The sequence below is a fragment of the Molothrus ater genome, chromosome 21 (assembly GCF_012460135.2).
Source record: "Molothrus ater isolate BHLD 08-10-18 breed brown headed cowbird chromosome 21, BPBGC_Mater_1.1, whole genome shotgun sequence".
NCBI classification, from domain to species: Eukaryota; Metazoa; Chordata; class Aves; order Passeriformes; family Icteridae; genus Molothrus; species Molothrus ater.
Window position 1 is genome coordinate 6,350,323 of NC_050498.2, and position 19,622 is coordinate 6,369,944.

A 19,622-nucleotide genomic window follows, 5' to 3' on the forward strand; every position below is an offset into this window, starting at 1 on the left:
ACGGCCTCAAGCTGTGTCAGGGGAGGTTAAGGCTGGACATCAAGAGGAACTTCTTCCCAGAGAAGGTCAGCAGACATTCGAAAGGCTGCCCAGGGATGTGGCGGAGTCACCGCGCTTGGAGGTGTTCAAGAAACGACCGGACGCGGCACTCCGGTCTGGTTAAGAAGGCGGTGTTCGGTCCCGGGCCGGACTCGCTGATTGCAGCGGTGTGTCCCAGCCCCACCGATGCCGGGATTGCCGGGATCGCCGGGATTCACCGACCGCTCCCGCCTCCCCCTCCCAGCCGCCCTCACACCGACCCCGCCCGCGCGGGGAGATGACGTCACGGCTCGCCGCGTGCGGTCACGTCCGGTAGGTGAGGTCAGGGCCGGGGCCGCCATTTTGAGCGGCTCCGCGGGCGGCGGCGGCCGCGGGCGGGGGAGGAGCGCGGCCCCCATGGCCGGGCAGTTCGACTCCGAGGACCGGGCGAGCTGGTACTGGGGCCGGCTGAGCCGCGTCGAGGCCGTCTCGCTGCTACAGGGGCAGCGCCACGGCACCTTCCTGGTGCGCGACTCGAGCACCATCCCCGGCGACTTCGTGCTGTCGGTGTCCGAGAGCTCCCGCGTCTCGCACTACATCGTCAACAGCCTGGGGCCGGCGGGAGCCCGGCGGGCCGGCGGCGAGGGCCCCGGGGCCCCGGGTGAGTGACCCCCAGGGCCGGCGGTGCCCGCAGCCCCGCGCAGGGCAGCCGGGGCGGCTCCGCTGGGCGCCCGGGCGGTGTTCGCAGGCTGGAGCGCTTTGTGGTGGAGTTAAGCCGCGTTCGGAGCTGGGGCCGCTGCCCGAGCAGAGCCGACTGTCCGCATCTGCCGTCCTGTGCCACATGAAATTCAGCGTCCTGGAGTTGGGCATCCCGCGGCTCCAGCCTCGCACCTCTTTGTTTTCCTGACCCCCTTAGCGATAATTCATAGATTTTCCGTGTCATCTCAGCCGGGAGGTGGTTCTGTGGAAGTGTCATCCCCAAAGTCTGACTTCTGACAAGGCAGTTTTGCGTTATCGGGGAGGCTGAGTTCGAGTTTGAGTGGTGGGAACTCCTCAGGATGTAAAGGCAGTGGTTTCTTGAAATCAGATGTGAAGTTCAGTTTCTTTCCCCTTGAAAGGAGAAGTTTGATATTATTTCTCATCAGCTGAACATATAATAATGAAAACAACACGCTGAAGTGTAACACTGCCGATTGTGCCAGAGGGAGAAGCAGAATTTTTGCTGTTTAGTCCAAGTAAACCCCAGCAGTGCAGAACCCGTGGCTGTGTCAGAACGTGCAGTCCAAAGGCACTGGTGTCCCTCCTGTGGGAATTAGGGAAGTTGGTGCTGGAACTGCTCGAGTTTGGATATTAATCCTTGCAAAATGATTTGGATGTGTGATTGGCATCTCTGCAAGGAGCCACTAGATCATTTTTAATTATAGTAAACCTGTGTAATGAAATATTTGGTGAACTTGTTTGGCAGAAAGTAGATAGAGACACTCTCGTGCAGGTCTGTGGGTGGAATAGGAGACCAGTTGTGGAAAGATGTAACACGACCTGTTTTATTTTTCAGTCTCTGCACAGAGTGTTTGACTGAGGAGATAATCTGAGAGAAAACAAGATTAGTGCCAGTAGGTTTGCACTGTCACACAGGGGAAGCATTTCAGATTGGAAAATTGGGGAAAGTCTAAACTCATCCTGTTTATGCCAGGAACCTCCTGGAGCTGCACAGTGCACTCAGGTTACAGAGCTCCACAGGTAGAAGTTAAAGGTGGCTGAATTCAGCTGGAAGTGGAATTTATTGCTGCTGTGGGGGTCAGAATGGGGTGGGCTCCTGTTGCTCCGTGTGTGCTGCTGTAATTGCTGACAAGGATGGCTGGTGTTGTGTAGAGCAGAGTCAGTCACCAGGATGCTTCGTTGTGAATCCAACCTCATTGGATTTTAAAGACAGTAAAAAACACTGGGTCATGAGTGCCTGTCACTTCTGGGCAGTTGTTTTTTGGGGAGCAACTCATCTCTGGAAAAACAGTGGCATCACTTCAGTACAGCCATCCTGACTTTTCTCTTGTGTTCATCCTAAGCTCAGTGACATTTTGTGGCATTCTGTGGGCTGGCTTTGGTTAAAATCATGAAGTACCTTGTAATTCTCTTCTTTTTTAAAAGAGTAGCTGTGTAAGCTGATGCCACAGTAGGCTTAATATATCTGGAAAAGTATAATTATGTTTTGGTTGGTCTCCTTTTTATTTGCCCCCTGGAGGTTCTGGGGAGGGGTGATGCATCTCCTGCACTACAGACACTCCCACGCTGATTTCAGTAATTTTAATTAAATCATGCCTCCATGCTGATACTGCTGTCTTCACACTCCAACCAAAGAAGGTGCTGGGGAGGTGTATATTGAATTATACTCCAAGTGTAATTAAGGTGCTCTTCCAGAAGAAAATAAGTGGGAGGTTGTTCTGCAGTGCAAGGGAGGTGAAAACAGCAGAAGATTGAAGATGATTCCGTGTTTGAGTAGGGAAGCTAATGCAGTGAAAAGAGTTAAATGTTTGCAAATTGTCCTGCTTGTTTACTGTGGCCAAGTTAAAACATTAGGAAAAACAAAATTACTATATTTTAGTATGGTATAAATTTTTTAGCATTTTATTGTTTGGCAAATGCACAGGTCTCTCTGGGAAATTTGAATACTCCAGGTTGGGTTCTTGGGTTGATTTGTGTTGGGCTCAGTGTCTGTGAAATTCCTGGCTGCTCTCAGGGACAGGGAAGCCTCAGCACAGAATGAATGAGATGAGGAGCTCTGGCTTCCCTAAAAACCACAATATCACAAAAACATGATACCTTCTTTGATTTCTGAAGTAGAAAGTGAAGTTGCAAACTCTTTGTTAAATTGACCTTTTGACTGATGCTGCAGTTTCTAACTTCTTGCAGGTGATTTTTCAACATAACAAAGAAAAAATAATTGAACAGAATTTTTTATGTCTTCCTGGAATGTTTTAATGATGTTTAAAAATAGGATAAATCACTGAATTATGGGAAAGAAAAACATTCTGTTTTCAGTGGAAATGGATACTTTGTGATGAAGTATCACAGTAATGGCTAAAGAAATCCCAAAGAAGACAAAGTGCCCCATGCAGGCATTAGCATGATGATGGACAGCAGAGGAAATATTTAATGTATCATGTATTTATGATGTGACATGGAGGCTTGGGGTAAAAATGTGTGATATGCACTAAAAAATGCCTGAAATACCTAAAGTTAGAAATGCTCTCTGTTGAGAATGCAGCATTACAGAGATAGAAGCCTTAATGTTTTTAAATTTGTCTGTCTGAAGTAGACAAATATAACTGCTAAAATGCAGAAATGGACGTTTTCACAGTTAGGAGTTTTAAGAACATGATTGTGAATTGAATTTTTCTAAATCCCCTCCATTGTGACTGAACTGCCTGGAATCACAGAGTCCTTACAGAATGATACCCACACCTAGCCCTGGCTGAAGTGGCTTTAGGCATGTGTGAGCAGAGTGGTTTAACTCTGATGCTTGGGTTTTGGTTTTATTTTCATTTTTATATTGGGATAAAAATATATTTAAATGCAAGCTAGTTGTAACTTTAGAAAGTGCCTGTATTAGACATCTGCTGTTATCCTGTGATCTGTAAATGATGACTGCAGTGATCAGAAATGAGTGTAACTCCTCAGTGAATGTTTTCCTGGTGTGCTCAGAGCTCTTCCACTCAATAGAGTTTTATGTTTTTATAGGGTGTTCCTGGGGTTTATTTGTTCTGCTCAGCATGAGTAGGAAGGTACTTGAGAAGAAGGAAAAAAGGTGTCCCTGTGGGGGTGGGGGAAGCACAAGGGCTGGAATGTGGTGCCTTCGGAGCCCAGTTCCCATCTGCTCCACGAGGAAGTGGCTTACATCATTGGGTGTCTTACTGCTGATAAGAGCAGCTTTTCTGGCCCTAAACACACTCTGAATTGGGAAAGGGAGCCACCCTTACAGAATAAAACTAGATGTAAAAATAAAGACCTGTATTTCCGTGAAGGAAGAGTTTCTAAAGCTTGGGAATAAAGAGAAAACTCCCTGTTGACACTAACAATTGGAGTGAAGGAAGAAATGCAACCCCCCTGAGAAGGTGAGAAGTGTCTCTGTGGTTTCACCACCTGCCCAACCAGCAGAATATTGGATGGTTTATAGCCCAGATCCCCAGGATCTGGACAATATTTAAAGCATACACCAGCACTTTTCCCCAGACTGACACAAAGGCAGCTCAGTGTCAGAGGGTTGTGACAGGAGGGAATGTGCATCATAAACAGAGAACTGATATAAGCCAGGTTTGAGACTCTCTTCAGTTGTGGAACCCTTTGGATTTTAACTCTTTCCTCACCTTTTGTGGCATCCTGAGATGGTGGAGTTATGTTAGTAAGATGGAGTAAGGAAGAAAGAGGATATTCAGCCCTTTGTGCTTCTCATTCAAAAAGTTCATCTTGCTCAGCTGAGCAGTGCTGGTGGTGGAGGTACTCCCTGAGCAACTCTTGTTCAGCTGTGCCAGGCTGCAGAAAGAGAATTTCCAGTACTCCAGTGTCCCAGGTTTCACAGGCAGTGACAAGGGACTCACCTGTCCATGCTCGTGCTCTTCCTGGGAGCCCTCAGAAGATGTGCACACTCTGCTGCTCAGCCTTGTGCCTTCCAGGGGAATCCCAGGAGTATGAAGGAAAACTGCTCTTATTCCCAAAAAACCCCACTCACTTTGTTGCTGTAACGTTTTCTTGTGTTAGATCTTGCCTGAATTATTCCATTGGCCTGCAGGTATGAGCAGTGTCACAGTTCAAAGAAGAGGCTGAAGAATTCCTCTGAAATCTGTTAATCTGTGAATTTCATTATACCTGGGAATGACAAAAGTCAAGAGCCTGTAGGGACTGGAATCATTTCCCCACTGCATGTGAACATCACTTGGGTCATTGTAGCTGAAGAAGATCCACAAAAGATTTAAACTGATGGAAGATTTTCCCCTTGCTTGGGAAGGTGGAGTTGTATTTTATTTCCAGTCTGCATTTTACCACCTGTGACTTTGAACTATGTTGACCTTTTAATGCCTGTTTTAGCTAAATTTTAGGAGTCTTCTATTTAAGTTCTCCAGATGATTATGAGATTGCTGCCTTTATATTAATTGATGATTAATTTAGATTAAGTTTTTAGATTTCTTGTTCTAGATCTTCTGTAGCTGCCATACATTTTTTAAAAGAAAAGCATCAGAAGTGCACGTGGTTTTCTGGCAGTGTGCTCTTTGGGAGGGTGACATCTCTCCTTCTGATGCTTTTCTCTCTGTCCCTTCAAGGAGTGCATTGATCTTTCTGATCCCAGAGTTTGGAGGGTCTGTGTCCTCTGGCTGTTGTTCAGCTGTGCAAAACACCTCTTAGGATCTGATTTTCCAGGATTCAGTCCAGTGATTTCTGTCACTCCTTCTCTGTACATAATGTTCCAGAGGACTTTTCTTCTTAAAGTCCAACTTGTATTCAGGTACTCTTGGCAGGTCCCTCAGGCTGTTGTGCATTAATTCAAGAGGGTGGACCTGTTCCAAAGCAAAAGAAAAAAAAAAAAAAAAAAAAAAAAAGACACTCCAAAATGCCTTGTTCATGCTGGTGAAGATTGAAGATTGACCAGGCTGATGAATGTTACTGATGAACTGCTCATTTCCTGTGACCTGTGAAGATTTTTCAGTGAGTCCCACATTGCTGACAGAGCTCAGCCCCCTGGCTGAGTCAGCTTGTAGCAGGTTTCACTGAGGTAAATTGGTGTTTCAGGATCTCTGTTTCTGTCATGTGAAATAAGTTCCATGTCACTGAACTTCCCTGAGACTCAGTCTTCTCCATATGGGTTGCAAAGAGCTTTGCTGCTAAAGGTAAAATAGTGCTGGATATTTGTGCATGTTTCTGTCACCAGGTTGGTCTGAGACCTGATGTGTTCCCACTTCTACCTCTAGTGAAGTGCAGCATTCCCAGATTCTGTTTTCCACTGAGCTGTTCTGAAGTGGTGCGGGCATTGCTGCCTGTCCAGCCACAATTCCTGTCCTGTGAGCCCACAGAGCTGACAGTGCCACTGGGATGGAATTCCAGGGTTCTGGCCAAGTCTAGAGCTCTAAGTTGCATCTCAGCAACAAAAGTTGAGGGGGTTTTGCATCCTCTCAGCACTACACTGTGGGAGAATATGATGGATTCTTAATTCTCTTCCCATGCTGGGCTCGCTTTTCTCACTGATAATTACATTAACTTCCTTTATCTATGGTGATGCCAGTTTGAGGGTTTTTTTTTGCAGTTTTTCAAGGCTATTGCTTTTGGATTTTGGCTCACTGTGTTTGTATTCATTTCTTTAGAGAGCCTTTCAGAGCTGTTAAAGCATGCAGACATGCTTTTTCCAATGACTTAGTTCTGCTCCTTCGAATTTCCTTTAAGCAGCTCCACTAATGCTCCTGTTCCTTCAGGATACTTCAGAACTCATTTCTCGGGTGTTGCTCTTATTGAATCTGCCCTTTTCTCTGTTAGAACCCCTTTCTGCTCTCCTGAAAGAACTTGTTGTAACATTGGCTTTCCATGCTGACAGTGCTACTTTGCAGGGAGTTTTGGATCAGTGACAGCTTGAAAGATTCTGCTAGCTTTGTACTCCAGAGCTAAGGCTTGGAGACTGTTAGATATTCCCTGCAGAGAAAACAGACTTGCAAAGTAAGCATCTCTGTCTTGCTAAAAGAGTTACTCATTAAAGTATAAATCTTGTCATCTGCACTCCCTTCCCCCAGCCTTCCCCAGTTCTTCCCATAACTGATGGCATGGGGCATGGTGGAAATAGAACATCGTGTGTGTGTTTTTCCCTAGCTGAGCCTGAAGAACATAAAATGGAAAAAAAGCACAGCACACAGATTGGAAATGGATATTCTGCAGTTGTAGTGATGCTTGTAATGGCTTGGATGTGAACATCATCTGTATTCCAATGTATTTGAGGTTTGGATTTATACCTTAGGCTCCATCTGACAAACATGGCAAAGAAGCTACAAGACTTGAGATTAAAAGGCTGAGTCATACCTGTTATGAAAATATAGGTTGTTGCTTTACATTGCATGGAATGGAGATAATTTTCTTTACTGGTACCTTTTATCAAAATGAAAAATAACTTTATTTGCTCATTGACATCAGTTGTTGCTGCCGTGCAAAGCAGTTTTCTGTAGTGTCCATGCCTTTAACCCAAGGTGTTACAACAGGTAAATGAGCATCGTTGCAGTGTTGTTCTTTGGAAATAGATCTGAACAGCAGAAGAGAGTTAAAAAAAATAATTTTCTTGAAATGGTACCAAAATTTACTTCCTATATTTAGAGTATAAAACAGGAGAATTGTACAGGCTCCTGAGAAACCCTAATGTATTGGGCATTTTCATCTGTTGGGTCCATATAATACTGAAAGAAACAAAGATATTTTTATCATAATTTGGGAAGTTTGGTGGTGCCAAAGAATTTCTCTTTTCCTTCCTTGACAAAATCTTTTTAAAACAACCTGTACTCATGATCATGATAGTGCTGCCTTTGATTGAAAATACTCAGAAAAGCTGAATATGATGTCATGGTGATCAAATTCGGTGTTGAAATACTTCTGTTTAAATATATTTGTCTTCTCAAAGGTTTGATTTGTAGTTTTAATGCTCTCCTTGACATGTTGCCTTCTCTTTTCAGGGTCGAATCCCACCAGATTTCGAATAGGTGACCAAGAGTTTGATTCTTTGCCATCTTTACTGGAATTCTACAAAATTCACTATTTGGACACTACAACCTTGATAGAACCCGTTTCGCGCTCGAGGCAGAACAGCGGGGTCATCCTCAGGCAGGAGGAGGCCGAGTATGTGCGAGCCCTCTTTGACTTTAATGGCAATGATGAGGAAGACCTCCCCTTTAAGAAAGGAGACATCCTGAGAATCCGGGATAAGCCTGAAGAGCAGTGGTGGAACGCAGAAGACAGCGAAGGGAAGAGGGGAATGATACCCGTTCCTTACGTCGAGAAGTATAGACCTTCCTCTGCTTCAGTCCCCACTCTGATTGGAGGTAACCAGGATAGTTCCCACCCACAACCACTGGGTGGGCCGGAGCCAGGGCCCTATGCCCAGCCCAGCATCAACACTCCGCTCCCTAACCTCCAGAATGGCCCTATTTATGCCCGGGTTATCCAGAAGCGAGTCCCTAATGCCTACGACAAGACAGCCTTGGCTTTGGAGGTACATAATGGGCAAAATTTAGAAGGAAGAGATCTGTTCAAGGGATTTCCCTTTCGCTCACGTGCTAGTTTTGGAGGAATGAGAAAGGGAAAAGCTTTGTTGTGCTGGTTTTATGTCGTCATTAATAAGTTATGGATCAAACGAGTGACTCGAGTCACTTGTAAATTAAATTATTGTTGATTATTATTAGGTTACTGAACCAGTATCGTGTCTGTTGTCAACCATCACTAACATAAGTGTTTCCCCATCCATGTTTTCAGTTCTGAAATGTTTATTTTGGGGGGAGGGAGAGGGAGCAGCTCATAAATGGTGTGTCTGAACCTGTGTTTGCTGTTGTGTGCCTCACCACAATCTGTTCAAGGTGTGCTGGGTTGTTTGTTGGTTTGTGTTGTGTTGGGTATTTTTTTCTCCCCAATGTGTCAGCAGTTTTAAAGCAATCAGTAGAAACATTGGTACACTCTGAAATTACCTGGACTGAGATGATGATCACACATAGAATTTAATTGTAACATCACCTCAAGCAGATTACTTTGGGTTTAGGTTTGAGGCAGGAGCATTTTACAGTTCACACCACAGTTTGTTAGTCTGGTATAAAGCAGTGATTGATGGAGCAGGGTTTGCAGTAAAGCACTGAGGTTTCCCCAGGTTGATTCACTTCCTGACAGGATCAAGTCATTGCACAGGCCCTTTTTGATTTCTCTTTTTTCCTCTTAAAAAGGTGTCTGGAGTGCTCTATCTCTCCACATCAGATAGTCCTCCCCCAAGTTACACTTGAGGAAATTGAGACTAAGGTATTCCCTGTGGCAGACCTTTGCCTTGGGATATGTAAATTGTATCCTTTAATCTAGGCTTTCTTTGAGCTAGAGGCTCTGGAATTTCCTGATACCTAATTGACTTCCTGTTTATATAACATTTTAAGTACTTGGGAAAAAGCAGTTTCTGTGCTGAGTCAGAGCATCTCCTCTGCACTCTCAAATACTTTGTGTAATTGTGCATAGCACAGGGGGCACTCCAGGACTTCAGGCATCTGGCAGCTGTGGGTGTGTGTCTGGTGCAGCACATGCTGCAGATGGGTAACTGATGTGCAGCCTGGCAGATGTGAAATCTCTCCCATGTAGGTAGGAAATACACTCTGAGTTGCTACACATTCTGTTACAGGGCTGAATAATTTTAGGTTGAGAAGCAGGTATAGAAATTGATGTAAACTCAGCAGATTTTGGGGAAATGTGAGGATTTTTACCCTTCAAACTCTCATAAAGGTTAAAATGCTGTCTCTTTCCCTCTTTTTCTCACCCTTTCCACCCAGGTACCTCCTGGAGCTTGGCAACATTCCTGAATGCAGGCTGTTGTAATTACCAGATGTTAGATTGGTTTTCAGCCTCTGGATACTGTTGGGGCATATTTAGCAAAACCTTTTGGCTTTCTTTCTGAATTTTGCATTTTCTTAAGCCTTAACTTCACACTTTATTTCACTAAAGAGCCCCACACTGCTGCCCAGTGCAGGATTTGGGAGCATGGAGTGAAACAGGGAGGGTGAGGAAATGCTGCTAATCCAGACCATAAGCAACTTAGAGTGAAAGGAAATGCTTTCCACGCTGGAGAGCAGCTTGTGGGTGCCAGGGCTGATCTTGGGTTAGTTCAATCCTCTTCACCAAAACTCACATGATCTGGCAAGAGTGCTGTGCTGTAGGAAGAGCAGTTTTGTGGGTAGCACCTCTCTTTTCTGAGCTGCCTTACACCTCTAGAGTCTTTTACTAACTGATGGGAAAGGCTGAGTAGCTGAAGGATTTGGGAGAGGGAGCTGAGAAGTGTCAGCTCAGCTTGGCTGTGTGACCACAGGAGATTTCTGATGTCCAGAAATGGCCTTTGTGGGCCTCTTAAAACTACTTCAATATTTATCAGTTGACACCTTGGCCCTCTTGGTTAGGGTATTATATTCCTGTCTTGCTCTCCATTTAAGAAATGCAATAGCACTTGTGGTTCTTCATTCTGTATGTAATATTGCAAACGTGTAGTTTTAAAAAGTGAGCCATTTATCACTGCTTCTAGTGGCCTTCAAAGCTTGGCAGCTTTTATCACTTCCAATCACAATGTTACTGAGTTGCTTTCAATGTCTGTACAGGAAAAAAGCAATATGCACTTCATTTTCACCAAGTTTTCCTTCATCCTGTCTATCAAAGTGCTGTCTCTTGTTGTCTCCTTTCTCCACATTCCCTTTCACTTCATGGTGTTCCTTCTCTGTTTATTTAGAGATCTCTTTCTTAGATAACTTAGTAGAGAGCATTATGTAAATCTTATCAGGCCATTTTTGCCCAGACCTCTTTATAAATACAGCAAGTGGGATTCTTTCCAAATGAAAACTCTTATCCTTAAATCTGGCAATATTCATGGGAGGGGGTGGATCCCACTGCTTCTCTTAGAAAAATAGATTCTTAACATCAAACAGTTTTTGCCCAAACTGCAAACAGAATATCTGTGCTGTTCTGTTATTTTAAGCCTGACATGCTTTTGAAGAGTTCAGGGAAGGAGGATCAGAGCAGATGATGTTCTAACAAAGTCTGTGCTCTATTATGGAGAAAAGATTCAGCAGAAGTTAACATTTATTTTGCATGTAACTGGACCTATGCAAGGAGTTTGCAGTCTATTTTAAGAGAAAATAGAGGAGGAAAAGGGAAGATCTGTGTGGTGAATGACTCTGAGATCGATCGATTTATTTTTTTTCTTTGTAACAGTAGCAGAACTCTGCCACCTTGACCTCACCAAAGAGGAGTACTTGGAATAAAACCACAGCATACAGAAGTCTTCACTTGAACCTTCAGTATTGCTTTGAAGCATATGGGGTATATTTAGTTGTAAAGCTTCTGATGAAGACTGAGACAAAGCTGGCTTTCTAGCAGGGTACAGTGTTGTTCCTGAGGTGCTGTGCTTGGTGGGATGATGCACTATGGACTAATGTTGCCATAAATCAATGCTGAAAGTGAGGAGAATTCTGAGACAGCATCCACTCCTAGCCTAAAGGTTTTAAAACTTCAGCACTTGTAATAATAAGTAATTTTTGGAAGGGTTCTCTATACTGTCTGCAGGAGAGTGGTTGAAATACAGCTTACTAGGCAGAGGTTTGAAGCAGATCTAGAAAGATCTTTCAGTTAGTCAGGCTCTAATGGAGCCATTTTATTAAGTCAGCATTTGTGAAATGGTCCATGCTTGCTTAGAGTTAGTCCTGCTTTGACACTTGTAAAGATTTATAGATAGATATGTAAGAATGAATGAGAAGGTTTATATACATAAATGAAATGGGAATAAAAACTGTATCAGTGTGTCTGCTAAATGAAATTACTGGCAAGAAAGGAATATTTGATCTCAGAGGTCTCTCCTCATTGAACAATTACTGAAAAGCAGCTTTCAGGTGTAGCTCTGTACAGTAAGGGAGTTCATAGTTGAGTGTCCTTGGCTGCAGTGACCCTGAAACACCCCTGGAACCAAAAAGCAGCTCCAGGATGCTCAGGGAGCTGGGGAGCTCACAAGCATCCCATAGTGTAGCTGTGTCATTGCTCTGTTGGACCCACCTTTTGCAGGTGAGTTTATTGTGAGGCATCCAAGATAACCCCTAATGAACACTAATTAGGGTGTGATAGAGCAAAGGCCAACATTCTGCAAACCAGTGCAAGTGGGGCTTTTCCCTTCCCAGTGGGCTGGAGGTTAAACACTGCTCTGGTGAGGGCTGATCTGTAGATTACATCCAGGTCTGAAGCAGTTTGAAGTTATCTGGGACGTTGTTCTGGTAATGGCTGTGATTAGGAAATCAGATTTTCCACTTCTAGTATTGTCACATTGAATCTAACCCTTGTTAAATTATAGCTGATGTATTGTTTTGGTCAGCAGAGTATTTTTTTGGTACAACCCCCCCAGTGGTTATTAGCAGTAGCAAAATTACACAAACTGCATGATTAAATTCCTAAAGAGCTGAAGCTTGCATTCAGAACTGGAGGAAGGCTTCCTTTTTGCCTGTAGCTAATACATAAGAGGATTTTCTTCAAAATATGATTCATTAAAATGTCTATACTAATGACTACAAAAGGCAAAATAAAGCTACAGCAAGAGTCCCAATGGACCTCTCATTACCAGATAAGTAATCATGAGAGGTATGGGAAGCTTAATTAAATGTCCATGAAAGGAGTTGAATTTATGAACTGTTAAAAGCTGTTCTGGCAAAAGATTTCAAGTGATTAAAACCTGTAAAGTTAATGGAGATTGGTAACATCTGAAATTGTTTTCCTTGTTCTTTGTTGGCTGCCTGGAAAGTGCAAATAATGAGGTTGTGTTCTGGATGGATTTGGAACACAGTGATGAGCATCTGTGTAAACTATAACTCTATATTCAGGGAATTTCTGGATGAAATGCAGCGAGGCCTTTGGCCACACCCTCAGAGTTTATTTACAGTATTAGTGAAAGAAAATAGAGTCTATCTATCCCAAAAGCATCCTCCATCTGTGATGTGGGAAGAACTCTAAAAACCGTTGTGGCTTACTCGTAAATCAGATTATTGATAAAATTCTGCAGAGGGGTAGAATGGGTAGACAGCTTCTCAGTGGTGCATTCATGAACTCTGCAGTGAGTGTCCTTACAATGTACACTGGGCTTCCTCGGGCTGTGTGCCTGCCACTTCATTAAGTACCCTTCAATATGAGCAGAGCTGGGCACTGATCACACCTAGACTCGTGTCCTGGTTTGAACTATCTGCACAGCCCTGGGGAAGGGCCTGCTGTGGCTGTGCAGTTTGTCCCTGTGTCACAGGGGGATGATAGAGGGTGCCTTTGGAATTGGTGCTGGCAATATTGGGGTGGAGATTAGAATGGGAGATGTGTTCCTGGGCAAGTGGGAGAGGCATCTGTTGTCTTTACTATTCCCATGAGTGCTGGACTTGGCAGTGCTGAGTTAATGGTTGGACTCTGACCCTGAAGATCTTTTCCAACCTAAACAATTCTGTGATTCAGTGGGATTTATTTCTCTGAGAAATCCATGCTGGGAAAGCCTGGAATGCCATCTGGCTTTGCCTTTGGTAGTGGCTGACTCTGGATGTCCAGAGCAAGAACAGAGCAGCCTTATGGCACTTTACACACTTGTTATAATCTGTGAAGAGAGAGAGATCCTCCACTTTCCAACTTGAGAAGTGGAAACTTTTCCAAAACTAAAGAGCAGTTGAGCTTGCAGATGAGTGTCCACTTGGTCCAGGTGCAAGTAGGAATGGACGTGCCTTGCTTTCTGAGGCTCTGCATGGAGTCCCAGCCCAGCAAGGCACGTTTATCAGGATAGCACCTATGGCAGGTCCCAGGAGCACTTGGAAAGATTGGTTTTGGATTACTGACTCTTCAGTTCAGGTGGTTCTCACCTGATTTAGGCACAGTTCTTTATATACTTTCTTGGAGTGAATGGCATTGGGGACAGACAATGTCTGGACTAAAGCTGCTTTTTATGGGTGTGTATCTGGTGCACGTGGGTGAAGCACACCAGGGAGGGGTGGCAGCTGATCCTGCCTGCATTTCTGGTTTGTAACGTGTTTATTTCTTACCCCACAGGTCGGTGAGCTGGTAAAGGTCACAAAGATTAACATGAGTGGTCAGTGGGAAGGAGAATGTAATGGCAGACGTGGTCACTTTCCATTCACACACGTCCGTCTGCTGGATCAACAGAATCCTGACGAGGACTTCAGCTGAGTGTGGCTCAACAGTTGCTCTTATAGATGGGAACAATCTCAACTTGTTTTTATTGCAGATGCCATCAAGACTAAGCTCGGACCGACGCTGCAAGTGGTATTGCTTGGATAAGCATTCTGATAACCTGCAAACCCCTGGGACTCAGCACCACCATTCCTTAAGCAAGGGTCGTGTAATTCAGGGTACGACAGTAGATAACTCGTGTGTCCAGTGGCAGAACTAGGCCATGATTAGAGGTTGTAATGCCTGCTTATGTCCACGTGCATGGCAGCCTGGACCTTCCAGCAGCAGCAGCTGGAGAAAGCAGTGCTGTAGGTGTTCAGAGAACATTTACAGCTCTCTCCGGGCCCATTGCTTATGTTGCTTCTTCCTCAGGCAATGAAGATCAACCGTAGACAATTCAATACCTTGATAGAAATTTCACAAATTTCTCCTGGAGCTCTCTCCGTGTTTTCTTCCATCCTGGTTCTCTGTCCTAGAAAGGCTCTGCATGGTCAGTTAGCTGTGCACAGCACAGACTGAGGCAGGGCCCGCTGGGCACAGCCTTATGATTTACAGATCCTTACCATTTCCATGGTAAATGACAGATCCAATCAACCTCAGAATTCTAGAAGCTTGTGGACACTAGATTGATTTCTTCAGTACTGTTGATGCTTCAAACATAGCAGCTGATTTTAATTTAAGATTTTTATTAACACACAGTATCTCCTTTTATCCACAAATACAAGGCTTATGGAAGTGTAAACCTCCATATCAGTGCTGAAAAATACGTGCATAGCACTTTAATACGTAGCTTTAAAGCAGTGTTTGATTCACTAAATATACTAAAATATTGACACTGCTTTCCAATAAAATGAAATTGTGTAGGGCTAGTTTAATTTTTCTGGAATTCTTCAATATTGTACAATACTGTTACAGTACAAATCAGTGTCAAGCACGGTGAACTGACAAACCAAATATTAGTTTTATTTTAAAGACAGTCTGGGGACTCTTCTGGTTTAATTCCCATCTGTAAAATATTTGATAGTGAACTCATGAGGATTTTATTTTTAATAAACTAATGGAAAATAATTGTGTGCTTCTGGATTGATTCTCAAAAGGCATAATAGAGTAAATATGGCTTCCTAGCTCATGATGAAAATCAGTGCATTGAGTAGGCAGTATTATGTACTGCTTGATGGTTGTTTTTTAGTCTGTTCTTCTAATTATCTGGTTTTCTCTAATATAAATCAGAATGGATTTAGTAAGTTTTGTAAACTGAAATTAAACACTGAAATAACTCTCCCTTGCCTGTACCCTGGGTTGCTTTCCAAGCACAGCACTCTGGTGACCAAACTAAATTTTGTAACTTTGACTACAGTATAATCCATGCAGAAGGGTTTTTCTAAATAGTATCAAACTGAAACTGGTGGGTTTGGTTGCTTCAGACCCGTGTGACCCCAAGGCTCATGGGTTGCATGTGCTGCCAAGGCCTTTGCTGCAAGGCATCGACCCTACAACAATACTGGTAACACTTTACCTCAGAACTCTGTAACATGCTGGAAATGATAATATTTCTGTTCTATTTAAGTACTAGTTGTTTTACTTCAAAACTAATCCATCAGCAAGTCTGAGTAATGTTCAGGTTATGGGCACTCATTAATTCTGTGGACTAACGTTGATCACACTTGTCCATCACCAGTCTCATGAGCACTACTGAGGATTAAAATCAAAAACTGACAGCAGGGACAGTGGGGTAAGAATGGAAACAAGGAATTGCAGCTCTGTTCTACCTTGGATTGCTATTCTGGTTAGGGTGACGTGCCAGTGATTGTGGGAGCTCTTCTAGCTTAGTACAAAATTTACTTTGAGGGGAAAAAATTGTGAAACTAACTCTAGGTTCTGTAACTTATCAGGGTCTTTAAGGCTGATTTGTTGTTTTCCTCTGATCTTGATATTCACTGTAACTGTTCAGCTGCACTCTAAATAACAGACTTAAAACTGAGTTTTTCAGTTGCCCATATATGCTTATGTTTGTCTTCAGGTATTGCAAAAGGAACATAATAAACACTGTGTCATTAGAGTGACACTGTTCTGAAGTATTTCTGGCAATTGCAGTTAATGAAAGCCCATATGTTTCTACCTTTCCAATCAGGAATTCAGATACCAAAAGATCATTTTTCTGGAAGTTTTATTATGCAAACCTTGCCTTTTTAATACAAAAGACATTAATTGAATTAACTAGCAAGTTCCCTGCAAACTTTGTAGATGTGGTTTTGTTAAGATTGTATAAATTGTGAATATTTGTACACTTTGAAAGAGCAAAATAAGGAAACTAGAGGAGTCTTAATAGCTGCTGTTACACTAGAACCCCAAGTTCTTCTCAAGCATTTTTAGCTGACTGATACATTATTGCAACTGTTTCCCACTCTTCAGTTCTAAGCTGAAATGTGATTTTGTTTTATAGGTGATAGAAAGGAGTATGAATTTGGACAAAATAGACATTTCAACTTGTCAGGGTCTTCAAGGGAAATAGGTAGAACCCATGTCCATGAACATGTAGAGGAAATCCTTTTGTGGCCTTTGTTTATCCTCTTCTATTTGTTCCCTCCCTTCTCCCAATGCGTGCAAAAAAATCATTGCTCAGAATGTTGGTCACAATCTTTTGTCTCTTCCTTGGCTGTGGTTTTGGTCTCTTGTGCATAGGCAGGTGTTAGAACTAGAATAATCATTTCTAGAAATACACCATGAAAGCAGAATGCTCAATTACACTGTGTTCTTCTGGTGCATTTACACGTTATATCACACTAAAAAGTACAACTGGCTGCTATGGTTTTTTAATATATATTTCATTTTGGTAAGCCCCTGCCTTTTTACTAATATATGACCTGGTTAAATCTTGTTAATCTGTTTGAATTGTATTTGTTAATAATGCAAAGATTTCTAATCATCTTTAAGAGCAAAACACTTCCTTTTTGTTAATGGTTTTGGGGAAGGATTCTAACCAAACCTGTTTGGAGAAAAATATGAACATGTGCCATTGTATTATAACACTATCCACTTTCTTGACAGTTAAAGTCCTTTTTTATTTTTTTGTAGCATGTAATGTATATGTTCATAGTACGTGAAGTAAATAAAAGTATAGCCAAAACTTTGACTCAGTCATTCTCAATCAGTTCTTGGAGTACTTGCATGTAATTATTAAAAATAGAGGGGGTGTGGCCATTTTTAATTGGCCATGTTAGTATGAAAATCATTAAACACAGCACTAGAGAAATAAGACAAACCAAGGTAACTAAATTAACTTATCAAACAATAAAATATGGCTTTTTCTAAAAGAAGGTGACTTTCTGTAATTAAATGAGTCAAGGGGTTGGGGGAAATGTATATTCTCATTAAAAAAACCAAACTTGTGAGGAATATTAAGATGAGATTTTGTAGCTCTTGCTCTCAATTCTACCTGAGCAAGTGTGTCAGGGAAGAGTCTGGGGATTGTTTGGATGGGAAGTTTGGGAAGATCAAAAGCTGTTTATATATTCTTAGAAATACCAGTGAAAACAAAGTTACACAAGCGAATACCAGCAAAATCTCCTGCAGGAGTCTACAAATGGTTCAGAAGAGCTGGTTTTATGTGTGGTGGTGTGAGAGCACTAACTCAGTGAAAGGCCAGGGTGTGCAGGTGCTGTCAAGGGCTGAAGGACAGAAAATCAGGATCAGAATCCCATGGGGAGCAATGTTTGTAATGTCAATCTGCATTAAAGCTGCTTTTGCCACACTATTCCTTCAAAACTGCCAGGGGACGGTGGCCCTTAGGCCCCAGGGATAAGAATCTTGGTGTGTCTCCACACAGCAAAGATGATTCCATCAGCTCCAGATGGAAAAAACCCTCAATCTTTCACAGGTAGAAGCCCCCAGCTTTGCTCCAGTGCTTACCCACTGCAAAGGTGCCTTTTAATGAGATGAGCTGAGAGAATTTCAGAGCTCCCTGCAGCCAAAAGGAAGAGGCTGTGCCTGCCCTTCCCCAGGGCCCTGCCAGCCATCCCCTCCTGCTTCACCTTGAGCTCCCTGAGCTGATGGAGCACAGGGCTCAAGCACAAAACTGCTTTTCCTTTTCCATTCCCTCTCCTTTCAGCTGTGGGGTTTGGCTGCAGCAGTGGTGGAATGAATTAATGTGAAAGTTCAGGGGGGCAAAGGGCAAGCAAGGATTGCATCAGCAAATTGTGCTGTATTTCCTTGGATTAGGCTGTTTATTCCTCATGCTTTGCCAAATCCCTGACCAATTTCCAAATATCTGAATGCCATCTGTAACGAGTGCATTCAAAAGAATTGCAAGTATTTAGACAATAAGCTATTATTTAGCAAGGGTACCAAGAATGCACCTCACTTCTGGCAATTAAATCTGCTTGAAGTGTCCTGATTTATTGATATTATGAACACCCTGCAACCTGAGTGCCTGCTGAACACGAGGATGACAGAAAAATTCCTATATTGATCCAAATCTAATTTATTGTGCACAGCTCCCCAAGTCTCTGCTGGAAAATAGACTTTTATGGTCAAGAGAGTGCAGAAGTGATTTGCAAGTCTTAAAAATTTACACAGAGGTAGTGACTGTGCACTACTGGGACCTTTTAAGTGCCAAACTTTGTATCACATATTTACCATCAATTCAGAAGTAAAGGTTTACAATGATTCCCAATTTCAGCAAAATCAGCATTTTCTAATCTTACTTCAAATAAATCAAAAACAGCAATTTTTTTTTTCTGGACTTGACACCTAATTTTCAGTGACCTTAGTCACTGATGTCTTTGCTTTTAAAAAATCCTGATTAGATTATCCTGATCTGTGAAAAAGAGGGCCTAAATATCCCTTGAAAACAGAGCATTGATTTTCTGAGCAAGTGATATAAAAATAATTCTGTCAAGTTTTTAGATTTATTTATAAGAAAAGCATAAGGTTATGTTGATCTTGCAGACCCTAAAACTCTTGTTCATCAACTGAAAAAAATAAGTCAGGCCACTAATAAACTACTGAAAAAATGTGCTTTGAGTGGTGTTCAAGGTGTGTGCCCTCAGTCACCCATCAGGAGCCCATTTCAGTAGGCACAATACAATAAATGGGGATACCTGACTTTGTGTCCAGGAGGTGCCAGGGCCAGCTCTGTCTCTGCTGTCAAAACTTGCAAAGGTCTCTGTGCACCTCTGTCAGTGAGGGGATGGGAGAGCATCTGTGGTCTGCACTTCCAGGGAGACACTGGGAAAAGAGACAAGACTTCATTCACAGCTGCCCTGAGCAAATCACAGAATCGTGGAATGGTTTGGGTTGGAAGGGACCTTAAAACTCATTCCAATTCCTCTGCCATGGGCAGGGACATGAGATCAGGTTGCTCCAAGCCCCATCCAACCTGACCTTGAACACTCCCAGGGATGGGGATCTTTGATTACGTTCATGCCAGCCATACATCATGCCTTTTAGTTTTCTAAAACCATTCTGATGTCAGAAATCGAGGCATTATCTCAGTTATTGAAGTGAATGCTCCTTTTGTTTTTCAGAAGTACTGTGTGAGGAACTCGTGAAACATTCAATTTTACTTTCTAGATTTTCTAGCCTCTTGAAAGTGTGCAATTACCAGGTGCTATGCACTGGAGGTGATACTTAGAGCAAACACCCTGGAGAGGCCGCAGAAA

The 19,622-nt window shown here is 42.9% G+C and overlaps 1 protein-coding gene across 5 annotated transcripts; it reads left to right on the plus strand.

Annotated features, from left to right (window-relative positions):
- Positions 1-365: 365 nt before the first annotated feature.
- CRK (CRK proto-oncogene, adaptor protein) lies at positions 366-17,095 on the plus strand. Of its 5 annotated transcripts, XM_036395008.2 has the most exons (4): positions 366-679; positions 7,710-8,245; positions 10,981-11,085; positions 13,822-17,095. In XM_036395008.2, exons 1-4 carry the CDS (start codon positions 436-438, stop codon positions 13,957-13,959), a joined length of 1,023 nt encoding a protein of 340 aa, XP_036250901.1. In that variant the 5' UTR covers positions 366-435; the 3' UTR covers positions 13,960-17,095. The 5 variants fall into 5 exon arrangements, with proteins under 5 accessions (XP_036250901.1, XP_036250897.1, XP_036250900.1 ...); XM_036395004.2 differs by lacking the exon at positions 10,981-11,085; XM_036395007.2 differs by lacking the exon at positions 10,981-11,085 and having other exon boundaries at positions 7,710-8,075; positions 13,822-13,908.
- Positions 17,096-19,622: the final 2,527 nt, after the last annotated feature.

Coding starts and splice junctions, on each gene's coding strand:
- CRK (XM_036395008.2), top strand. CDS start 436: ATGGCCGGGCAGTTCGACTCCGAGGACCGGGCGAGCTGGTACTGGGGC. Junction 680..7,709: donor CGAGGGCCCCGGGGCCCCGG/GTGAGTGACCCC, acceptor TTCTCTTTTCAG/GGTCGAATCCCACCAGATTT. Junction 8,246..10,980: donor AGACAGCCTTGGCTTTGGAG/GTACATAATGGG, acceptor TTGTAACAGTAG/CAGAACTCTGCCACCTTGAC.